Below are 23602 nucleotides of genomic sequence, written 5' to 3' on the forward strand. Positions count from 1 at the left end.
CTGACTCACTTTCTGTTCTGCAATAGTAAAACTGTAAAATATGCAGACACCTCATACTTCAAATAGATGAGTATCATTATAGTGTTAGACGGTGGTCCTGGCTAGAAAAAGATTCAAGTGGTAGGTGAAGTCTCAATATATATGGATTGGTATTCTTCTGAATAATAAGACAATTGATCTATGGAAAATGTTTGCCCATGCTTCATTGACACTCAATGTGTTTAAAGCACATTTACACTTTGTGCTGCACTCTCTTCAAATATTCAAAGAGACAAAGCTAGTAATAAATAACAGGGGTGTGTGATGGGCAACATCTACCACAATATCCATTTGTTATTTATTACTATATTTTATTTTATGTCAACAAATTAATGTTTTACTGCTGTCAATTAAATGATTTACGGATTACGATCACAACTTAAATATCTAAATCGATCCTCTGTAAGAAATACCCTAAGGGAAGGGCAACACTTCAAAAAACACTACTATTTGGAATCATCAGCTAAACAAAAGCAAGAATCTTAATTCTGCACAATACCTACCATGTGGAGAAACTAGGTAATGGTAAACAGAAATAAATATAAAAATAAACATTTTTCTTAACTATATTATAAAGTTATACTGTCTGGCAATGCCCCATTTACATTTGAAACACCAAGATAATAAACTTGGGGCTGTATTAGGGAACAAAAGACGTCGCATAGATTGACAGTCTTATTTTCCTAGGCAGCCCACTCCATTATGTATTAGTGCATGCTTGCCAAGTATACACTACTACATTTAAATCCAGACTCTAGAATTTTCACTTAATTAAATAAATGTGGTCACCATGAATATCAGGAGGGGCTCATCCCACTGAAGAAACAACATTATCCCATTTACTGAATGCATCCAACAGAAATTAAGTTTATAAATTTGTTTTCTTATAATATGTTATTTATTATTATTAAGGTACGTGCTACTGGACTTGCTCTCACTTGGCACACCTGCGTGGTGATGCACTTCCAAGCATTCTCCTGCATGTTACTCCTGTGGCTGGATCAAACTCTCTCTCTCTCTCTCCATCTCCCAGAAGGGTTAAGGGCAAGTGAGGTGCTCACTCTTATTCCTTAATATCCAACTCCTCCAGCACATGAGCTGCTAGCTGAACTCAGGCTGGATGAGGTGCAGGTAAAGTTTATCTCTCTATACGCCCAAACCAGTTCATAATTACCCAATACTTTCTACATATTTCTACACAGTTGTCAGTGCATAATAGTCTTTCATGCATATACATGTTAAAAAGACTACCATCATGGTTTTTGAGTTGCCTCCAAGTGAATCCTGAAGAAGACGGGTCAGCTTGGAATTACGGTATGGAACATGTGTGCTCTTTCCATCCACCAAGGCCGAGATGACATTACCAAGCGTTGACAATGAAAGGTTAATTTTTGTAGCTTCCTTCAGTCGCTGCCCCGTGGCTCCAGTTTTTCCCTGTCTTTCAGAGCCCTTAAATAATAAAACAGGAAACAGTATGAAAAATATTCTACAAAAATTATATTTGCACAAAACACTTGTTATATTTACAAATGCATTTTTATTCAGCAGTTTAAAATGTATTTTCATCAGAAAGATTTTAGTTCTGTAGAAAGTACAGTTGCGCAAGTCCTACTTAACTGTATCAGCAGATGTTCATTAGGCAAACTGCCTTACTGGCATATGGGTATCACTGCTCTGCTGCCCTATCTCTGGCAGGCTATCAAAGCTCAGGACTGCTTCCCCTGGCTTTATGTGGGAGTGATGGACCAATCACCTGTGAGGACAGGGACTGCCTTTCAGATCCACAGGCAAGATCAATTCAGCTTTCTAAGGTCCAGAGGGAAAAGATAAAAACACAAACTTGTGAACACCTACTGTTACAAACCAAAAGTCACATATACATATACATAGACACACACACACACACACACACACACACACACACACACACACACACACACACACAAAAACAAAAACTGCCACTGATCAAAAAGTATAGTTGTGTACACTTACCATAAATGTAGATGTTCAAGTGCATTCACTGTTGCAGTCATTATATTTGGGGTAATCTGCTGGCAGGTTGCCCTCAGTCGGCCTGAATTCCAAAGTCTTGGGTCCTGCGTCGGTTGCTGTCTTCTCTTCCATGACGTCAGGTCTTCAGGGGTATAAAACATGCAGCCGACGCCATTTTCTTTAGTTTTTCTTGCCCCCGATGTCAGGTGCCCCCAAAAAGGTAGCAATATTCTAAATATATATATATATATATATATATATATATATATATATAGATAGATATATATATACACACACATGCATCAATATAAACTTTATCTTCATCTACAAGCAAATACACCACATAAGGTTGTAGAAGATAGAGAAGGAAAGATAAACTGTAGAATGACAGGGGGAAGGCGGGAGGGTAACCTGGACTGCAACAGTGAAGACACTCAAACATCTACATTTATGGTAAGTGTACACAACTGTACTATGTTCTTCATGTTTCAGTGTTGCAGTCATTACATTTGGGTAGAATCCCAAAGCTATGGTTGGGAGGATGGAGCTAAACAGCATTAGGTGAGGCTATAAGTCCCTGCAGCACTGCAATGGCAAAGCCTGCCCTGGACTTAGAGAGGCAAATGGTAATGCTTTGTAAAGGTGAGAACAGAACTCCAAGTAGTAGCCCTAGAATGTCCTTGGTAGGTGCTCCTCTGAGAAAGTCTGCTGAAGTAGCTGCAGCCCTGGTGGAGAGAGACCTAATGCCCTTGGTCACAGGTTTGCCATGGTGTAAGTAGCAGCAACGGATGCAGTGGCTTATCCACTTTGAAATTGTCTGCTTTGAAATAGCCTTTCCTTCTGATCCTGTAACATATGACACTAGTAATTGCTCGGTTTTTCTTAGAGCTTTAGTTCTGCTCAAGCAGAATCTTAGCTGTCTGTGTACGTCCAAAGAATGCAGACTTCTCTCCCCTTTGTTCTGCGGATTTGGATAAAAAGTTAGCAGATGAATTGTTTGGTTAAGAGCCACACTGGAAACCACCTTAGGCATAAAAGTAGGATTTGTCCTCAGAGACACCCTGTCTGGGTAACATATGATAAAAGGCTCTATAGCCATGAGGGCCTGTAGCTCTGAAACTCTTCTTGCTGAAGTAATTGCTAGTAGCAGAGCTGTCTTCCATGATAAATACTGTATATCAGCGGTAGCAGCTGGTTCAAATGGAGGCAGGGTGAGCTTTTCCAACACATAATTGAGGTCCCATTCAGGTAATGGTGATCTTCTAGGAGGCCTTAAATTTTTGGCTCCTCTAAGATACTGCTTTAGTAAAGGATGAGAAAAGATTGGTGGCTCTGTATTATAATGAGCTGAAATGGCAGAGGCATGGATTTTGATTGATGAGAAAGATAGGCCTTTGTCCAGCATCTCAGTTAAGTATTGTAATACCTGAGGAATATGCAGTTCTGCTGTATCAGTTCCTTGTGCTTGATTCCAAGGACAGAATCTCTTCCATTTGTCAGCATAAAATTTTCTAGTACAAGGCCTTCTGGCTTCCAAAATAACATCCATCACAGCTTTACCGAGAGGTGTCGTCTGTATGATTACAGGATTAGCCATGCTGCCAGGTTCAGATTCTGTAGTTGATTGTGCAGGATCTGATTGTTTTGCTGGAACAGTAGTTGTGGTTTTTGAAGCAAGGTCCAAGCTGGGTATTGAGACAAGTTCCTTAGGATTGAGTACCAGTATTGGCGGGGTCAGTCCGGGGCAATTAATATCATCTTTGGCTTCGCTTGTCTGACTTTTAGGAGGACCTTGGGTAGAAGAGGCAGAGGAGGAAAGGCGTAAACTGATAGGTTTTTCCAACTGAAGGATAGGACGTCCACTTTCCATGCTTGTCTGTGATAAGTCCTTGTGCAGAATCTTTTCAGTTGATAATTTTGAGGAGAGGCAAATAGGTCTTTGTCTGGGCTTCCCTATTTCTCTGCTATCATGCTGAAGGCTTGTGGATTTAGTTTCCACTCGTGAGGATCCATAAGATTTCTGCTTAAATCGTCTGCCAGAGTGTTTTGTTTTCCTGGCAGGAATTGAGCTTGAAGATTTATTTGGTAGGTCAAAGCTGTGTCCCACAGTGCCATGGCTAATCTGCAAACGGGGTATGAGTGTGTGCCCCCTTGCTTGTTTATATACCACATGACTGTGGTGTTGTCCGTCTTTATCAGTAGTTGTCCTGGATGAAGTAAGTCCTTGAAGGCTGTTAGGGCATTTTGAACAGCTAGCATCTCTTTCTGGTTGATATGTAGATGCATTTGATTTGGTGCCCATATGCCCTGAATGCATCTTCCTGCCATGTGGGCTCCCCCAGGCATAATCTGATGCATCTGTTAAGGTTTGGCTGGCAGGGGGTAGACTGAAGGGCTGTCCCATGTTTTGGTGACAGGCCTTTGCCCACCATAGAAACTCCTGTTGCAGGCAGGGGATGAGAGGAATCATTGTTTCCAGACTGTGTGAATGTTGACTCCATAAACATTTTAGGTACCATTGAAGTTTCCTCATATGCAGTCTTGCATGTGGAATTAGTAGGATGCAGGATGCCATGAAGCCCAGAGCCTGCAGAATTTGTCTTGCAGAAGATTGGGTTTTTGTTGCCATCAGTTTAAAGTAAGTAGTCAGTTGCCTTTGTCTGGCGTGAGGTAAGCCATCTGGGCAGTTGTATTCAAGCTTGCACCCAGGAATGTTATATTTCGAGAGGGTACCAGTTGTGATTTCTTTTCGTTTATTGTGTATCCTAAGCATGTTAGAAGCCTTTTCACAAATGCCAGGTGTCGCAGAAGAGTGTCCTTGTTCTCTGCTTGAATGAGACAGTCGTCCAAGTAAGGATTTATTTGACTACTTCTTTGTCTGCAAAATGCAATTACTGGTGCCAGGCACTTTGTACAGACCCTGGGCACAGTAGATAAGCCAAAGGGCAGTGCAGAGAATTGGTAATGCATTAAGCCAGCCTTGAATCTGAGGTATCTGCTGCACGACTGTCTTATTGGGACATGCAGGTATGCCTCTTTTAGGTCTAAAGTCCCCAGCCAAGCATTCTTGCCCAGCATGGGCAGAAGCTGTTGCAAGGTGAGCATTTTGAACTTTGGAATGTCCAGGTATGTGTTCAAAATTGATAAATCCAGTATTGGCCGCCAGGCCTTGTCCTTTCTGGGTACCAAGAACAGTCGAGTAAAAACCTTGACCTTTTTCCTGTTCTAGTACTGTCAGAATGGCCCCCATATCCATGAGGGACGTAGCCTGTTTCTGTGCCTCTGCCCATTGTTTTTTTTGTCAGATCTGGCCAACCATCTGTCATTGGCAGAGTGTGGAAATGGAATCTGTACCCCTGTGATACGATGTTAAGTACCCACTTGTCCTGGGTTATTAACTGCCAATTTTGAGCAAAAAGTGCTAATATTCCCCCTTTGGGTGCTGCCAAAAGATAAGTGCTTGGTGTAGGCAGAGGGAAGTCATTGGGATTGCTTTCTGTAGGTTTGCACTTTATCTCCTCCAAATTTGGAGGTGGATGCGCCCCATTGCTTTGACCTGTATGAGTTTTGAGCCTGGTACCTGGAACCCTTAGGGCGTCTGGATTTGCCCCTTTGAGCTCTGTCCGACACAGGAAAGGACCAATTTTTTGTAGGCCAGTGTCTACTGAATCTAGGTGGTTGCACTTGTAAGAAATCTTTAACAGTTTGCATAGACTTAGCTTTGTCTTCCATTTTCTTTAAAACCTCTTCTGCCTTAATACCAAACAGAGAATCATGCTGTAAAGGTGCATCTAGCAATTTAGCTTTAACAATGATCAGGCAAATTTTGTTCCTTTAACCAGGCATGCCTCCTAATCACAGATCCAGTAACTGCGGCCCTGCAGGAGGCCTCTAAACAATCAAAACCACATTGCAAAGTATGCTTTCCAGCTTGTGCAGCTGCATGCAATAATTCCTGCAATTCCTTATTTTCTGCACATTCTGAAATCAACATCATTTTCTGTTTCAGCGATCCCATAACATGTTGTTGGTACTTAAGCATATGAAATTGACAGTTTAAGGCCCTGATTGCCATGGTTGCAGATGCATAAACCTTTTTTCCTCATCTGTCCAGTGCCCTTGAATCTCTGTCTGAGGGGATAGGGGTTTTTTGCTGTTGAGGCCTTAACTCCCTTTGGACCCTGTGAAATAGTTTCAGGATCAGCAGCAGGGTTTCTAAATAAAATTTTATGAGAGTCAGGGACCCTGTAATACCTGTCAGGCTTACTGGGAGCCAGAGGTAAGGAGTCAGGGGTCAGGCTTGACTCCGAAAACACGCCATCCACAATGTCTAAAACAGGGGGAATGGCTAAAGGCTTGTGCTGAGGGAGAAGAAGGAAATCCCTGAGCCTCTTTTTTGATTCTGAGAAGTCTTGACTCTCCCAGTGAAAATGCTCCCTCAAAGTAAGCAAGGTTTCTCCAAATGAATAATCTTCAGGAGGAGATGCAGATGGAATAGACTCCTCAGCATCAGAATCCTCATAGGGAGGTAAAGATAATTCCTGATCAGAAGAAATAGAAACCTGATCTGAAGATTCGTAGTCAGTGTCTTGCCTAGGCCTCTTATCTGGAGGGGGATGGGTACTCCAGATTAAGGTAATAAGGTCTTCAGACATTTTGATCATCTGTTTTTAGGCATAGAGGCCTGTGCACGTGGCTCAGGCATTGTTTTTTAGTTTTAGAAGGTGTCTTTGCCTTAGGTTTTGCTACTTTCGTCAGTTTGATATAAAAATGTTGAGGTCTGAATACAACTTGCTCAACGGCTCCGGACCCATCCGAGGGAGATACATCTGTCAGTCCAATACCTTGAGTATCTTGTGGCATGCAACTCGAAGGTGGAGGGTATCAGGGGCTGTGAAAGTGCCTCACTGAGTACCGACGAACTGACGACTGGCTTAGGAGAAGCTTCGTCGTCGGTTTTGGATCTCGACCACCTTTCTCTGTCCTTTCCTTTGCGTTTTTTATGTACTCCGGTAGTCAGATTGCTATCAGACAACATTTCTGGATAGTTAAATCTGTTTCCAAAATACTTAGATGCAAAAATATACCGATGCTTAATAGTGCGTTGGTTAAATCTAGCACATAACCGACAGCCAGGCACGTTGTGATCAGGGCCTAGGCAGGGAATACAGTATAAACAGAAATCCTTATGAGGTATTTGCTTCCCACAAGTAATACAATTATTAACTTTTTCTGACATCGGTAAAAAGCAAGAAAAAAGTTTCCCCAACGGGGTACTTAGCTTTAGTGAAGACTTTGGTTCTGAAACTCAAACTCGAATATTTCAGTAGTCGGCCAACCGGCACTTGCGAAATGCTTCTGCTTCGGGCACCGCGCAGCAAGAAAGACTAAAGAAAATGGCGTTGGCTGCATGTTTTATACCCCTGACGACCTGATGTCATGGAAGAGAAGACAGCAACCGACGCAGGACCCAAGACTTTGGAATTCAGGCCGACTGGGGGCAACCTGCCAGCAGATTACCCCAAATGTAATGACTGCAACAGTGAAACTCGAAGAACATCAGAACTGCAACTCCCAACACCAAACTATGTACATACAAAAAGGGTGTTGGTATGTTTAACATCTACTATTACAGGTGCATGGGCTTATGCTACTTTACTAGATTCAACATCCACACTACCTTATTAGCATACGGGTAGATTCAAAAGCTTACCCAATCTGGGAGAAGGAAAACATTGCTGACAACCCATGAAGGAGGAATTTGCTTGTGGGGGGTCATATGCAGTACTCCATTCATAAACTGTTTTATCAAAAGAGGAGAAAAAAGGGGGGGGATCCATTGGCAGACAAGCAGAGATGAGCGCTAAATGCACCTAAGTGGATGTACACAATACGCCACCATGAAGCAGCTCACACAAATATTTCAAGACCAGAGAGATTGTAATCTTGAGGGGACACTGTTCCCATTTAGCACCACTTACAAAATTTCATCCATTTGTAAATATAAGATTTTTCTAGTAGTGGGTTTACAGGCCTCCTTTAGCACCTGTTGCACATTCTCATGAGAAAAGTGCCTAAAATGAGTCAAGATTGAAACATCCACTCTGTCAGCTGTAGTTAGTCCAAAATGGATACAAATAGTCACCCATAAGATTATGTAAGCAAATCCAGAGTATGAGGAAGTCTATGGTAATTGCCCTTGGCCAATACCATTAAAAGGGAGAACCAAGACTGAGTGGGCTACTAGGAGGTCACCACAATGACCTTTGGCATTCCTTACTGAATCTCCAGAACTGACTTGCAAATCAGTCGAAAAGGTAGAACACATGCAGTAACATTCCCATCCAAAGGAACAAGAATTAGTCTGTCCTCCAAGCATGTCTGGAACAGAATACCTCCAGCTGTCTGTTTTGAAAGGAGGCGAGCAGATCTATTTAAGGTGTTATCCCACACATGGACTACATCCTGGAACACAACTGCCTTCAGCTTTCACTCATGGAGGTCTGCCCAGGACCTGTTCAGTCCGTCTGCCACAACATTTTGCTCTGATGGGATTTAAGATTCCTGAAGAGTCAGATAATGCTGTAAAGCCAGCACACAGGCCATCATTACCAAATGGCACAGAAAGTACAATCCTGAACCCTCAAGTTTGTTGAGCTACCCCCACTACTGTGGGGTTGTCTGTGACCACCAGACTAGGACTCAGAATGTATAGGCAGTGAAAGACTTTCAAGATGTAGAACAGTGCCACCACTTCCTTGATACTGATGGGCTTCCACTTGTCCTTGGGACCTCAAGTGGCCTTCACTTGTGCTCCCATTGTTACAGCTCTCCAAACAAAGTATGATGACTCTGTCAAGACGGACTGCACCAAGGAGGGAGGGATGGAAGCCCTGGCTTGATACTCAATTGTGCTCTCCACAAATGTAGTCTCACCCAATCTAGGCAGGACTGGTAACAGAAATTACAGAGAACATAGGTGCTGGGATCAGAAATTCCAGGCATGCCATTGAGTATTCCACATGTGAAGATGATCTTGTAATATCATGAGAATCATGGACACCGCAAGTCCTAGAATTTTTAGGAATTCTCTTGCCGAGGCAAACTTCCTCCTGGAAAATTAATGAAATACCATCTGATAAGACAGGGCATTATCTTCGGGATGAAATATCATTCTTTTCTTGGAGTCAGCAGAGAACCCTAGGAAGACAAGACTTTGTGAGAGTGTTAAGCACGGCTTCTGAAGTTTCACCTTAAATCCTAAATGGAAGAGTAAGGGCAAGACCTCCTCTAGCAATTCCAAACATTTGTTTGCAGCCTCTGCACAGAGCAGTAAGTCTAAGTAAGGAAAAAAAACTGAATGCCACGATTCCAGCTGTGAGCCACTACCAGAGCAAGGCATTTGCTAACAACCTGAGGTGACGTGTATATCCCAAAAATGGCAATGCACAGAAATGCAAACTCAACACAACAACTCTCAGATATCTCCTGAAGGGATGAACAAAGGGTATAAGATGGCACACCTCCTTAAGGTCCAGCGTCACCATGAAACAGTAGTTCAGCAGGAGAAGAAGTATTGTCTGCATGGTGAGAACCTTAAACTTCGGGACCTTTACAAAGCACTCAAAGGACTGGTGCAACCCAGTCTCCACAGCAGCTCTCATTTGGCAACCACTAATATTCTGGAGTATAAAACATTCATTCTCTCCACAGGATGATCCCGGAGTCCAGCATTTGCAGTAGGATAGGAGGGAATAACAAAGTCTGGTCTGACAGGCAAGGGAGAACCCCCTAGGTTGGAGGTGGATGTTCCTTCCACTTCTAACTTCTGCCAACTAACTACAGCACTCATCAGAAACCACTGACAGGAAGGCCATCTTGTTGAAAGCTGACTGTCAAGTTGGAGTATCCAGAGGGGAACGTGAGAATGACTGGTGCCACACCTGGGCAAAGTCATAAGTTGGGTGGGGGGGGGGGGTTATCCTTATATGGAAAGGAACCACTCCAGTTAGGTTTGGCAGAAATCTGGCCCTGCCATTTCCTCTAGGTAACTTTTTTTTTTAAAGCTGGTACATCTAATATATGGACTGCCAAAATTTATCTTGCTAAATGGAAGGAAACCTGGGAATAAAGTGGCACCCATTGCATCAGTTTACCTCTTTCATCCCAGTGTTTAGGGATCTGATTAGCTGATGTATCAGACATGATAAGAATCAAGTGAAGCATTCAAAACCTCACTTTTTTTTTTAATTCATGAGAAAAGTTGTGGCTGAGTAACCAAGCAAACCTCCCTATCACAACCGATGCTGGTGCATTTCTAGAAACAGTGTCATCCCCCTTCAAGGCACTTAAATCACATATGGACACTTAAGAAATTTTGGAAAATGTCTTTCCCAAATAACTTTTGCTCAACAGGTAACTATGCAGCAAACCTCTAAACTATACATACGCCTCAACATAAACGTCCACAAACACACTGGTAGTTAACACTTTAGAAAACTACCCTGCTGGCCTGCACCAGCTTCTTTCCCTGAGATTCTAGTCAGCCACCTAAAATTTCTGAAGGGACTGCATTTGGGGAAGATACAGTCTTTATTAGGCAAAAAAAATCATTCAGCAGAGGAGAATTACAAGCTTACTTAAAAATATCTGCCAACACAGTGCTCAATGAAGGGATTATTGATCCCAAAGGAATATATTCCTAAAGCTACACAGCATATGGGAAAAAGAAAAAATCTGTCTGAGTTACTAAACATGTTCATCTTCAGGGGAAATAGACTCATCAGACTCTGACACTTCCGAAACTGCAGATTCCAGATCTCCTACAAAATCAGGATCTTAGGGTGGTTGAATGGGGCTGAGCATATCATAGCTGGTCAAAACCCAGTTTTGCATCCCCCCCAAAAAATCAACCTAAAACAGCTCAGTTGGAAACTACTTCCCGGCAACATGGTGAATAAACACTCTCTTTTATGCATGCACTATACTAGTGGGAGAATCCCCAGGGGAGGGGACATATCTACACTGGCAAGAGATTCTGCACCCCTGACAAGTTTGGTTCTCCCATACCTGAACCAGGCAACTGTACATCAATGATGGATGTGCCTGACCCTTGTGTCATGCACAGATGTGTAAGTATCACAACTGCACACGACATGATGGACATGTCTGATCCTCTTGTCATGCATAGTCATGATACTAACACCACAGCAGGGGACCTGGAGGTAGAAGACGACAAGTAGTCCGATAGCCTGCCTGAAGCTACTCTACTCAGAGTAAAAAGCCATAGACTGTGGCAAACTTCTTGATTTCATTTTATGTTTTAGGTGCACAAGGAGTAGATGATGGTGGTGGTGGTGGGAGACACTGTACTGGAGTCTATCAAGTCAGGGGACAAGAAACTAGCCAGCTCAATACCACATACTGGCTGTAAGGTCAACCCAGTAAAAAGAAAATGACAAATCCCACTATTCTCTCTCTCTAAACAGCAATCTAAAGACCATTTCTGTAGGGCTACTATCCTAAATGCTCCACTGAGAAAATTACTATTTTCAGTAACACAGTTCAAAGCATAAAATAAATGCACAAAATCCCCTGATTTAAATAAAAAGGCCAGTTTCCAGTCCAAATGAATGGATGCAACTAAAGCAGTATCAGGCAAAAAATAAATCATAAATTGTTGAAAAATCCCTGTCATAAATGTTTAACATAAAAAAATTGTGTCAAAAATCATGATTTAAACAAAAAAAAATGTAAGATGCCATAATCCTACTCAATCACCTCAAATAATCATGTCTCCAATGGAAAAAATGCAATATCAGCAAGTTTTGTTGTCAAAACCTCCAAATGACGCTTTAATCAACAGGCCTAATTGTGCTAGTCAAAGTAAAAAAAACAGGAGTGCATACAACATTTCTAATCAGAAAAAAAACAGTCAAATAAGCAGAATACACTATACGAGCAATAATAGAAAAGGTATAGGAAGGAAATAAAAACCCAAAAGGATTTCTTATCTGAGCTCGGCAGCTGTAATATCCAGAGTTAGAAGCAGTTTGCTCAGAGAGCCTTCTCTTACTATGGCACTAGAAAACTGGATGGTCCCTGTCCTCACAGGTGGTCCATCACACCCACAGACAGGCAAGGGGAGGAGACAGGATAGCAGGGCACTACTACCCATATGCCAAGTAAGGCAGTGTGACTGTTGAACAGTTCACTGTAACACACAAAATGTAAGTCGCAATTAATTGTAATAGAAACTAAGACATTTTTACCAATCAACAAACAAACCAGTATCAAGTACTTTTAAATAAACAAGTAGCTCCCTTCTTTTTAAAATCATTTTTACCAATTAAAAATATTAATAAAAATAAGCACTCATCAGTTCCAAAGGTTCTGTCTGGCAAAGTCTACCTCTGTCACTGGCTGGGATTTTGGCAAAAGATCTGAAGTAATCTGACAACATTCACAAACAATGGCGATTATGTAGAACACTGGACCTTGTGCAACAGCATACTCAGAATAATGAAATTAAGCAGTTATGCATTTAGCTCTGAGGATTAAGGAGTTCTTAACGAGCCATCTCCTGTGGTCCACTGGTTCAAGAATTGCTACCATCCATGGTAAACAACTACAGACAGACAAATAAATCTGAGTTGTCTGTTGTTCGGTATCTGTACTGTCACATAGCTGCATTGCTACAGAGCTGGGCATAACATCACCTGATTAACCAAATCAGTTGGGTTAGGCTTTGGGTGAAGCATCTTTCAAACACAATGAAAATTACTGCTACTAAGACTAGGCAACATTTAATTTTAAAGATGTACAGAAAACAGATGTGAGTGCATGAATTGCAACTTTGTGTGGCTAGCTCATAGTGAAGATGCTGATATATTAGATTTGTGATGCCTACAGAGACTGTGTCATTAATAAAGTTTTTAAAGGGAGCAGTCTCCCCACTTAAACCTCTAAAATTATGTTTTTAAGATGTAGATGGGGAGTAGCCTTACCTTACATTCTCAAGAATCTGTCAAACATTATGGCAGCAACTGTCAAACTGATGCCGCAGTAAATGACTCCTAGACTTACTCAAAAACACTGGTGAGATCCAGTGTTCTCCATCATTGAAAAACTAACCCTGCGGGTTAGGATTTCTGAACATTTAAATGATATCCAAAACAAAACAGCCTTTAGCTGATTATATAAATATACCTTGCAACACACTACACCACAGTTTACTTTTATTACTATTGACATAATAAAAAAAAAATAGACAGAGCAAAATGGGTTGGCACTCTGTTCTAAATGCTAAAGAACGCAACTGGATCATTAGACTTGGGGGACTGTTTAGACCTGGTCTTAATGAGCAATTGTAATTAATTACTAATTTGAATGTGATGTGTATTGAAATGAAGAAAGATTTTTATCAGTTATGTTCACTGAGGAAGGAATATGGATGCCAAAACCGTTTTGACCCCTTTCCTATAGCTTGCTATAGTGTTTGGAGTTGCTACAATAAAATAGCTTTTTGGTTTCACTACTTGGTGCTGGCCAGTTTAGAGATCCAGTGTTCTCCATCACTGAAAAAATAACTATAGCACACGTGTAGAAAACAAGAGATGCTGATTAATTCTTTGTGACAGTTGTCTGATTCAGCATTTTCAGTGTTTGCCAAAATTGCTAATCCCACAAAAAGTATCAACTGCAAAGGGAACTTCTCTTTCTTGTACAATGCAGTGACTACAGAGCTAATTATGACAGTAAACTGAGATGCACTACAACAAATACTGCAAATTCATCTTGCTGGGAAGTATTTCAATCTTTTCAGCTATATCTCTATTTTTCCATTTTTTTAACACCATTAATATGCAAGTCACATATATATAGTAATGACATGGATACATTCAGTAATAAAAAAGAAAAAAAAACATTACAATGCATGAAAATGAAAAATATTTGTAAATATGTTTCTTTAACAATCATTCAATCCAACATTACGCTAACAGTTCAAGTTCTGCCTTCCCTGAAATTTCACTCTTCCTGAACATTATTCTGCATGTACTATTCCCACAGATTCCATTTATTTCAATGTAGTTTGTTCCTTCCCTGTTGAAAAAAATACACTGCCCATTCTTTTGTAGCCTTTACAACATTTAAAAATTTGGTTAAAGTTACATTACATTTTGATTTCTATTTCATAGTAATTGCTTTTTTGGCAGCAAATAAACATTCCATTTATTAAGGCCTTACTATGTCTAGGCAATTCAGTTTCTATCATTTCCTTAGTAACAATAATGTGTTCACATAAAAGTTCTGACAAATTACCCTGTAGGAATTTTTTATTGTCCGCCAATTCATTACATTACTAAAAAACATGTTCTCAGTTACCCCATCTGCTTCCCATCATAGCTGTCAACTTGGAAACATCAAAAACATATCTCTCAAGTGTACCTCATTACGAGGAACATACCTCATTTGGGGTCTTAAAAAGTACATGTTCCTCAAAAGTTCCACATTGAAAGACTCTGGCACACATTCAGTGTTAGGATTTTTTTTAGTGAAATCCATGGTAAATAGAAATTAATCATATTAGCTCATTAAAAGATCTTTATAAGTGAAACCAACATATTTTAACCATCCTATGGACTTCCTAGTTGAAGAAGCCATTAGTATGTGTTCCACATTTTGCCCATTTGTTCCACATTATGAGGGCTAGTGTTCCTCATTTTGGAGATGGAAGGTTGAGAGCTATGATCAAAAATCTGGAAAAGGGCCATGAAAAGTAGGTACAACTGGCCAAAAATCTAGATCCTGATTAACACAAAATTTGCATACATTATGCAACCCCACCCCTCCAACGGGATTGTGGGATGCCAATATTCAAATGCAAATTGAAGAACAGACAAAATATTATACATAAAACATAACCAGAACAATAGTGTTTTTAACATTTGAACTTGTATCAGACTTGCATAAAACTAAAATGCAATTTTTTTTATAAAAAATAAAATGAACAGCCACACTAATTTTAACATGCACTCTTCCTCTTTCTTCATTCCTACCATTCATGTCTGTGACCACTTTCATCAGCACATTTTCCCTGCTCAATGTATGTTTCACTGTATTTGCCTTTCACACCTGTCCCCCATCTATTATTTCATTCAGCAAATAATTGTTGTATTGTACATTGCACTGAGTACACTTTTCTTCAAAGTTTAAATACTGCTGTTACTGGAGTATTTTCACCCCTGGTAGTTATTGTGGCTGCCCTCAATTTCGTCAAGCATGTTTGCCTGTAGACAAACTTATATGCATCGTCTTTCTTAGTTCATGTTACTCTGCATGGTTTCCTGGCTGGCAACATTGTTGCTGGCCACAAAACATCGCTTGTATTAATGTAAGCGAGATGAGCAGCATGCACATGTGATAAGCACTGCCACAAAGTCTACACAGAATTTACTGAATCCCTAGGACAGTCATTGACATTCTATCAAGCAACTTCACTTACAAGATGAGCCATGGAAGGAATTTTGCTGAACCATTTCATGTGTAAGAAGTTTACCATTAAAGTTTTTGTTTTATTTTCATGTATTTTATATTCTGAAAAAAATGAAACTTTCTCAAAATATTCCAAAATTCAAGAATGTCCTTTTGTGGGTTTATTAAAATAACATCCATAAAAAAGGCTAACTTTTCTGGAAAATCAAAACAGTTATAACCTAGAGGTTGTGAGTCTATTTTCTTTGTCAATGGTTCCAAGTACAAAGCAAATAAAGGGGAAAGAAGAAATCCCTGCTTGGATCCTGTTACAGCTTGTCAGAGAGGGACCCTCTCACCTTAATTCTTGCCTCTAACCATTCATATATCTTCCTAATTAACACCAAAATTATTTCAGGAAATGAAAATGCTACCATAGCCCTTCTCATAAAATCCCATCTGACTATCAAATGCTTTTGCTACATCAAGACCTACCAACAGCAGCAGCATTTTCTTACATTTTGCTTCCCTCTGGATCATTACTGTTCTATTAATGTTGTCAAATGTTGGCCCCATCCACATAATCTCACTGATCCATACTGATCTGTTTTGGCAACAACTTAGCCATTCACTTAGCTAGTTTACACATAAATACTTACAATCATGGTTCAAAACTGAAATTGGTCAATAAGAAGGTATGTCTGATGGGTCATTATCCTCCTATTCAGGCAACAGAGCCATCCAAGATTTCTTCCAAGATGCTGGTACTGTGCCTTTCCTTTAAAAAATATTGTTAAACAAAAACTTACAGATTTTTATCACACTCTTCCCATTTAACTTCCACAGGAATACCATTTATAGGAGATCATAGGATCATAAGAGATTACTAGGCTAATGTCCATGGGCCCTTTACAAGCCTAGCCAAGAATTTATCCCGAAAAAAAAGAAACCTCAATCAGCACCTGTCGCCCCTGTCAATGAGGGACACGTGGAAGCCCTGGGACAAATCTGTGGTTTCCCATCCACTCATCAAGGTCAAGGCTGCACTTGAAGAGGGTCAGCAGCGTACTTTGGCGTGTATGGGGAGACTATTCTAGAGACGGGGCAGTCTCATGGAGACAAGCCTGTCTCTCTTGCAGGTTTTGTTAATGTCACATATTATATTTAAGCCTTTCAATCACGTAATGCACAAGGAGTTAGACTTATGAATATGGAACATCTCCAGTAGAGCAAGGTCTGAGATTGCCTTGTAGGTGAGACAAATATCACCTCAGACCAATCTGTATGATAACGAGTAGAGTGATAGTGATTTGAGCCTGTCCACATAGAACAGGTGTTGGAGGCCATGGATTCTCTTTGTGAGGTATTCCTGTGGCCTTTCCAGTTGGTGTAGGTGTTTGGAGAGGTACATACCAAATGGGGCACTGTACTCAATTATTGGCCTAATCAGGGAGGAGTACAGAGAGATAATAACCTTCTTTTTTCTGGATGCAAACCCTTTACTTATGAGATGAACCAAGTAAAAGCTTTTTCCGAGCACTGCTGCTACATGACGGTCAAATGTAAAATTGTTGTCAACCTGTGTACCCAGGTCTCTCACCACAGGTTATGTGCTTAGGGGGTTGCCATTGATGTGGCAATCAGTAGGAGCCATGTTTTTGCCGAATGGTATGATAATGCATTTTTTTTGCGTTTAACTTAAGGCCATGATTTTAGCACCAGTCATTTGTTACTGTGAGACGCTCTTGTAGTATTTTAACATAATTTGGGAGTCAATGACAGCACCCAACATACAGTCATTCGCAAACTTGGTCAGCCACAGACCTTTTGTCTTTGCTTGGGCCTCTGAGAAGTAGATGCCAAACAGTAGGGGTCCCAGGACAGATTCCTGTGGACACCACTAGTGACAGGTCTGCTGTCAGAGGTGAAGGCACCTACTTTGACCTTGTGAGTCCTATCGCTGAGCCAGCTGGCCACCCACCTGATGAGACAGGGATTTACTCCAAGCTGTGTTAGCGTTTTGATGATGCCTGAGTGGGGGATTGTGTCAAAAGCTTTGGCCAAGTCAAGGTAAGCTGTATGTACTGGCTTTGCCTCATCCAGTGTCTCAGTGACAGTCTCAAAAAAGTCAACCAGGTTCAACGAGCAAGATCTGCCCTTGACAAATCTGAATTGGGTGGGGTCAAGTGCTTGGAGATTGCCTATGAGGTCCATAATAATATGCTTCATGACCTTGTCAAGCTAGTGAAGGTTTCTGGGGTCAGTAGTAGAACCAACTTTGTGCAAAGGGATGACAATGGCAGTCCTCCACTCTGCTGGAATGAAGCCTATACTTAGGCTATGGTTGAACTGGGTGTTCAATGGCGAGGCTAGTTCTTGCTGGAGATGGTGCAGAATACAGCCTGGGATACTATCAGGTCCCATGGAAGCTGTGATTATTCCTGGAGACTAACCTGTTGATTAATCATACATCACCATTTTTATCTCATCCCCTCCTATCTTACCTATTAATTCTTATGCGTCATCTTCCTTTAACCTTGGCATAATTATATCTTTCATAATTACTTCCATTTATGTCTTGTGCTGGTCTCTCCATTTCTATGCTTTATGAGATTTTCAAAGAATTCTGAAATATCTCAAATACGTCTAATAAAGTTGCTGGTTATTTTTCTTACTACAGGCTCCCTAAGTTTGGCAACACTCCCTTTTAGTTTCTGTAGCCAAAGTCGTTCTAAGAATTTTTGTGCTTTGAAGTAGTTATCAGGAAATACTTCCTTAAAAATTACCTTTACAAACTCAGGAATTTAGCTAAATACTGATATTAATATTAATATATTTAATATTTATATATATATTTAATATTTGTATATTTAATATTTATATTTGTATTTATTTTCCTATTTAGCACTGATCAACTGCTCTTCTTTTTTATTCTTCAACATTCCTATTCATGCACAATACTTTAAATGACTCTTACAATATCTTTCCCATATATTCCCATACTCTCTTATTTCTGCCATATTTTAAAATTACATTTTATCCTATTCCCTAGCTATCCTGTCTGAAGGAATTTTTATCTTCCTTAAAAACTCCTGAATCATTTCCACTACCCATTTCTTAAATTCTTCTCTGTTTAACAAATAAGTAGGAAAGCTCTACTGCCTTGTTTTACTTGATTACTCTATCTTTATCTTAGTTTTTATTGGTGGATGATCTAAAACAGTTCTTGTATGTTTTTCAATGAAATACCCATGCTCTTCTGAAATATAATTTCTATCCAGTCTTACCCAGTTATTATACCTTGGGGAATAATTTGTAAATTCTGCCTGGGTTGCTGCTAGTAAGTTCACATCTTCCACTCCATACAGATCTTCAGAAATGTATTTTTGTTATACTTTCCCTTCTAGGTCCCCAGATAGATCCTCACTATTGCAGATCAGGTTCCATTCCCCACCTATGAATTACATATCCTGTCAAAAGCTAATCACCTCTCTCATAATTCTCTTAAGCTCCTTAAAATATAAATATATGCCAGTGTAATCCTCCTTCCTTGTTAGTAACCCCTTATTGCCACAACGTACTACTACTACTGCTTTTTTTCTCCTGTTTAATCACTACTGTGATTTAATCACAACAGTGGTCCCACTCCACAAGGGGGGTGCCTCTACAGACCCTGGAAACTACCGCCCCATAAGCTTGACTAGCCTGGTCTGCAAAGCTATGGAAAGAATCATTATGGAACTCATAAACAGAGACATAGGGGACCTACAGACGCTTGACCCCACCCAGTTCGGCTTTGTAAAGGGCAGATCCTGCCTTTTAAACCTGGTTGACTTTTTCAAAACAGTCACTAGAGCCACTGATGAGGGCAAAGCAGTCCATACAGCATACCTGGACTTGGCTAAGGCCTTCAACACAATACCCCACTCAGGCATCATAGATAAGCTAAACAGCTTAAAAGTAAACCCTTATGTCACTAGATGGGTTGCAAACTGGCTAAAGGACAGAACCCATAAAGTTAAAATCGCTGGAGCAATGTCAGACTCAAAACCAGTCACAAGTGGTGTCCCACAGGGATCTGTCCTGGGACCCCTTTTGTTCGGCATTTATTTCTCAGATGTTAAAGCAAACATGGGAGGGCTGTGGCTGACAAAGTTCGCAGATGACTGCAAACTAGGTGCCATAGTCGATACACCAGCAGATACACACATCCTACAAAAAGGCCTCACTGAAACGGGCAACTGGTGCCGTAGTCACGGCCTTAAACTAAATGCCAAAAAATGTATAGTTATCCCTTTTGGAAAAAACAAAGTACCCACAAATTATCACATAGACAGCAACCCACTGAGTACGGAAAAAGTAATCAGAGACCTAGGGACCCAAGTAGACAGCGACCTCTCATTTGACACCCACGTTGCCAAAGTGGTTAGAAAAACATTCTACCTTGCACACCTCATCATGAAGGGTTTCACATCCAGATCCAAGGATGTCACTGTACCCCTATATTCCTCCCTCATCAGACCCATGATTGAGTACAATGCCCCATTTGGTATGTACCTCACCCGGCACTTGCAACAGCTGGAGAGACCACAAAAGTACCTTACCAAAAGGATCAAGGGTCTCCAACATATGTCTTATTCTGCCAGACTAAAGAAACTTCAGCTCTATTCAGTAGCATACCGCCTGCTCAGAGGTGATCTCTGCCTGACATACAAGGCCATGTCCAATCAGGATCTGATGGACATGCTCCACCTCAAAAAATCCAAATCCATCAGGACCACGAGAGCTAAAGACTTAAACCTCGGCACAAGTATGAACAGGACATGCTGGAGGGATAGATTCATAACCCAGAGGCTTCCCATGCTTTGGAACAGGATCCCAGTTCATATTAGGCAGAGCCCCTCACTGAATCTCTTCAAGAGAAATCTTGATGAGTGGATGGGAGATTGTAAGTTTACCCCAGGGGTCACATCTGTGTCACTACTAGACAGAGGCACAGTAAACTAATTCTATTATATAAGGGGACCTTCACTGTGTCACTACTAGACAGAGGCACAGTATTCTAGATTTTATCTGTACAGTTTTTGTACCATTTCATGGGGTGGCAAAAGCCACATCACTATGGCTATGCTTACAAATGCCCCAGGGCAGATAGCCTAGTACTATACTATGAAACTATGAAACTGGAGCCCCTCTCACAATCAGTGCCCCAGATACTCTACTGAATATCCAGTCTAGAATAATTTCTTTGACAAATTCACATGTTTATTTCTATCCAAGTATGTCTCTGTAACATTACTATTTGCACCCTATACTTCTTAACACATTTCAGTAATCCGTTTCTTGTCCATACCTACAATGCCATTTACATTCCATGATATAATTGACAAGGAAGTAATTAAGATATGAAGTTATTACTTTCACATATTCTACATGACAGTTTTTGAATGTTATTTCCAACTTGCAACTAACTGCATACATTAATGTTTATCAGGCTGATCTTATATGCATTTGTGGCTTCTCATGTCTGCTTGAACCAATCACATTTTCCCAGGCTTTTTGCTGCAATAAAAACACTCAAACGAAAACTATGTCCTTCTTCATGTTTAACCTCCAGTCCCTTTTAACACACACAGAAAACACACAAAACTGTATATATGTTCAAAAAGGGAAGTTGCCCCTACATGTTGGGGCACTTGTCCCAAAGACATCTACACCCACAGGTCTAACCTATTCTAAACTTAGCTTTAATTTATTTATTTATTTATTTATTTAACATTTGTTAACCGGGAAAGTCCGACTTGGAACAAAGCCAATTTTCAGCGGAGGCCCGGGGAGAAAGGCACCAGATGCATGTCTTTGTAACGTGGGAGGAAACCGGAGCACCCGGAGGAAACCCACACGAACGCAGGGAGGACATGCAGACTCCACACAGAAGGCACCCCAGCAGAGAATCGAACCAGAGAACCTCTCTGTGAGGCGACAATGCTACCGCTGCACCACTGCGCCGTCCAATCATGCTGGAAGCACATGTTAGAGCTTATGTTCTCTATTGCGCTGATACTATCCATTCTTGTCTAATCTCTACTCCCCTCGGAGACATGAAAAACAACTTGCATGCTGTCATTTAACTGCTTTTTGGCCTTATGAAAAATGGCACTGGCTACCTCTAAATGAACAGATTAGACTGTGCCATGTTATGGTTTATACTGAAGTGCTAAATGCTGCTAATAATGCATTAACTTGAAAGAGTATTCCCTTCAATGTGTCAGACTTCATTTGTTTTCACTGAACTGCTTGCTAGTGCCCATTTATGTACTAACTGAAGTGATTCTAATACAAATGCCTAAGAGTTCAGGGTTCAGTCCTTTCCTGGTTTAACTGCTTGCACCTGTAGACAGACTATCTGTAGCTTTGCTGGTAGATATAAAATTATTTAATAGCTTTATATATATATGAACTAGATTTTATCAACTGCTAAGAAGCTATCATTTTACATGCCTTCCATGTCCCAGCATGTTTGCTCAGAAAAAGAAATAAAAGTTCTTCCCTTATCTGCAGTACAAACCCAGAACATCAGTCTCTAGCTCCATCTGTACAACACCAAGGGAAATTACCATAATTTAATAAAAACATATGATCAGTACACTTTTACATCCTCCCCAGCAAGCCAAGATCACAAGATTATACTGCTTACACACAACCTTTACCTTATTACAGTATAAACCTCAGATTGATTGCAGTCAAGAAAAAGTACTTTTTTACTTTAACATAACTGGCACAAATAATCACTGATATGACTCCCCTCCACCTCACATTTAAAATAAATCTGCATACTATACATAACTACTCTAATACTGTAACATATACATTTAGTTCAAGAAATGTATTATACACATACCACCAAGAAAAGCAAAATTTTTCTTTACTTACAATTACATCTTCAGTCCCTTCAGAACTGTTCAAAAAGTACAGTTGTGTACACTTAACATAAATGTAGATGTTCAAGTGTATTCACTGTTGCAGTCATTGCATTTGGGTAATCTGCTGGCAGGTTGCCCTCAGTCGGCCTGAATTTCAAAGTCTTGGGTCCTGCGTCGGTTGCTGTCTCCTCTTCCATGATGTCAGGGGTATAAAACAAGCAGCCGACGCCATTTTATTTAGTTTTTATTGCCCCAGATGTCAGGTGCCCCCAAAAAGGTAGCAAAATATATATATATATATATATATATATATATATATATATATATATATATATATATAAACTATATATACATGCAACAATACAAACTTTACCTTCATCTACAAGCAAATATACCACATAGGTTCTGGGAGATAGTGAAGGAAAGAGAAACTCCAGAATAAAAAGGGGGATGGCAGGTGGGTAACCTGGACTGCAACAGTGAATACACTCGAACATCTACATTTATGGTAAGTATACAAAATTGTACTATGTTCATCGTGTTTCACTGTTGCAGTCATTACATTTGGGTGGAATCCCAAAGCTATGGATGGGAGGCTGAAGCTAAACAGCATTAGGGGCGGCTATAAGGCCCTGCAGAACTGCAGTGGCAAAGCCTGCCCTGGACTTAGAGTAGAGAGGCAAATGATAATGCCTTGTAAAAGTGTGAAAAGAACTCCAAGTAGCAGCCTCTAGAATGTCTTTGGTTGGTACTCCTCTGAGAAAGGCTGCTGATGTAGCTGCAGCTCTGGTGGAATGAGACCTAATGCCCTTGGGCACAGGTTTGCCATGGTGTAAGTAGCAGAAACAAATGTAGTCTCTTATCCACTTTAAAATAGTCTGCTTTGAAATAGCCTTTCCTTCTGATCCTGCAGCATACGTCACTAGTAACTGCTCAGTTTTTCTTAGAGATTTAGTCCTGCTCAAGTAGAATCTTAGCTGTCTGTGTACGTCCAATGAATGCAGAATCCTCTCCCCCTTGTTCTGCGGATTTGGATAAAAGGTTGGCAGATGAATAGTTTGGTTAAGAGCCACACTGGAAACCACCTTAGGCATAAATGAAGGATTGGTCCTCAGAGACACCCTCTCTGGGTAAAATATGATGAAAGGCTCCACAGCCATAAGGGCCTGTAGCTC

General features: G+C 40.6%; 1 protein-coding gene across 2 annotated transcripts in view; it reads right to left on the minus strand.

Annotated features, from left to right (window-relative positions):
- KIF3A (kinesin family member 3A) overlaps positions 1 to 23602 on the minus strand; it is a 1506491-nt gene that overhangs the window by 892708 nt on the left and 590181 nt on the right. For both annotated transcript variants that reach the window (XM_044069250.1, XM_044069251.1), the window contains exon 7: positions 1291 to 1488. In XM_044069250.1, coding sequence (XP_043925185.1) covers positions 1291 to 1488 — 198 coding nt within the window. The remainder of the gene's footprint in view (positions 1 to 1290; positions 1489 to 23602) is intronic.

This window comes from Protopterus annectens, chromosome 4.part0, assembly GCF_019279795.1.
Source record: "Protopterus annectens isolate FY-2018-M chromosome 4.part0, PAN1.0, whole genome shotgun sequence".
Classification (NCBI taxonomy): domain Eukaryota; kingdom Metazoa; phylum Chordata; order Ceratodontiformes; family Protopteridae; genus Protopterus; species Protopterus annectens.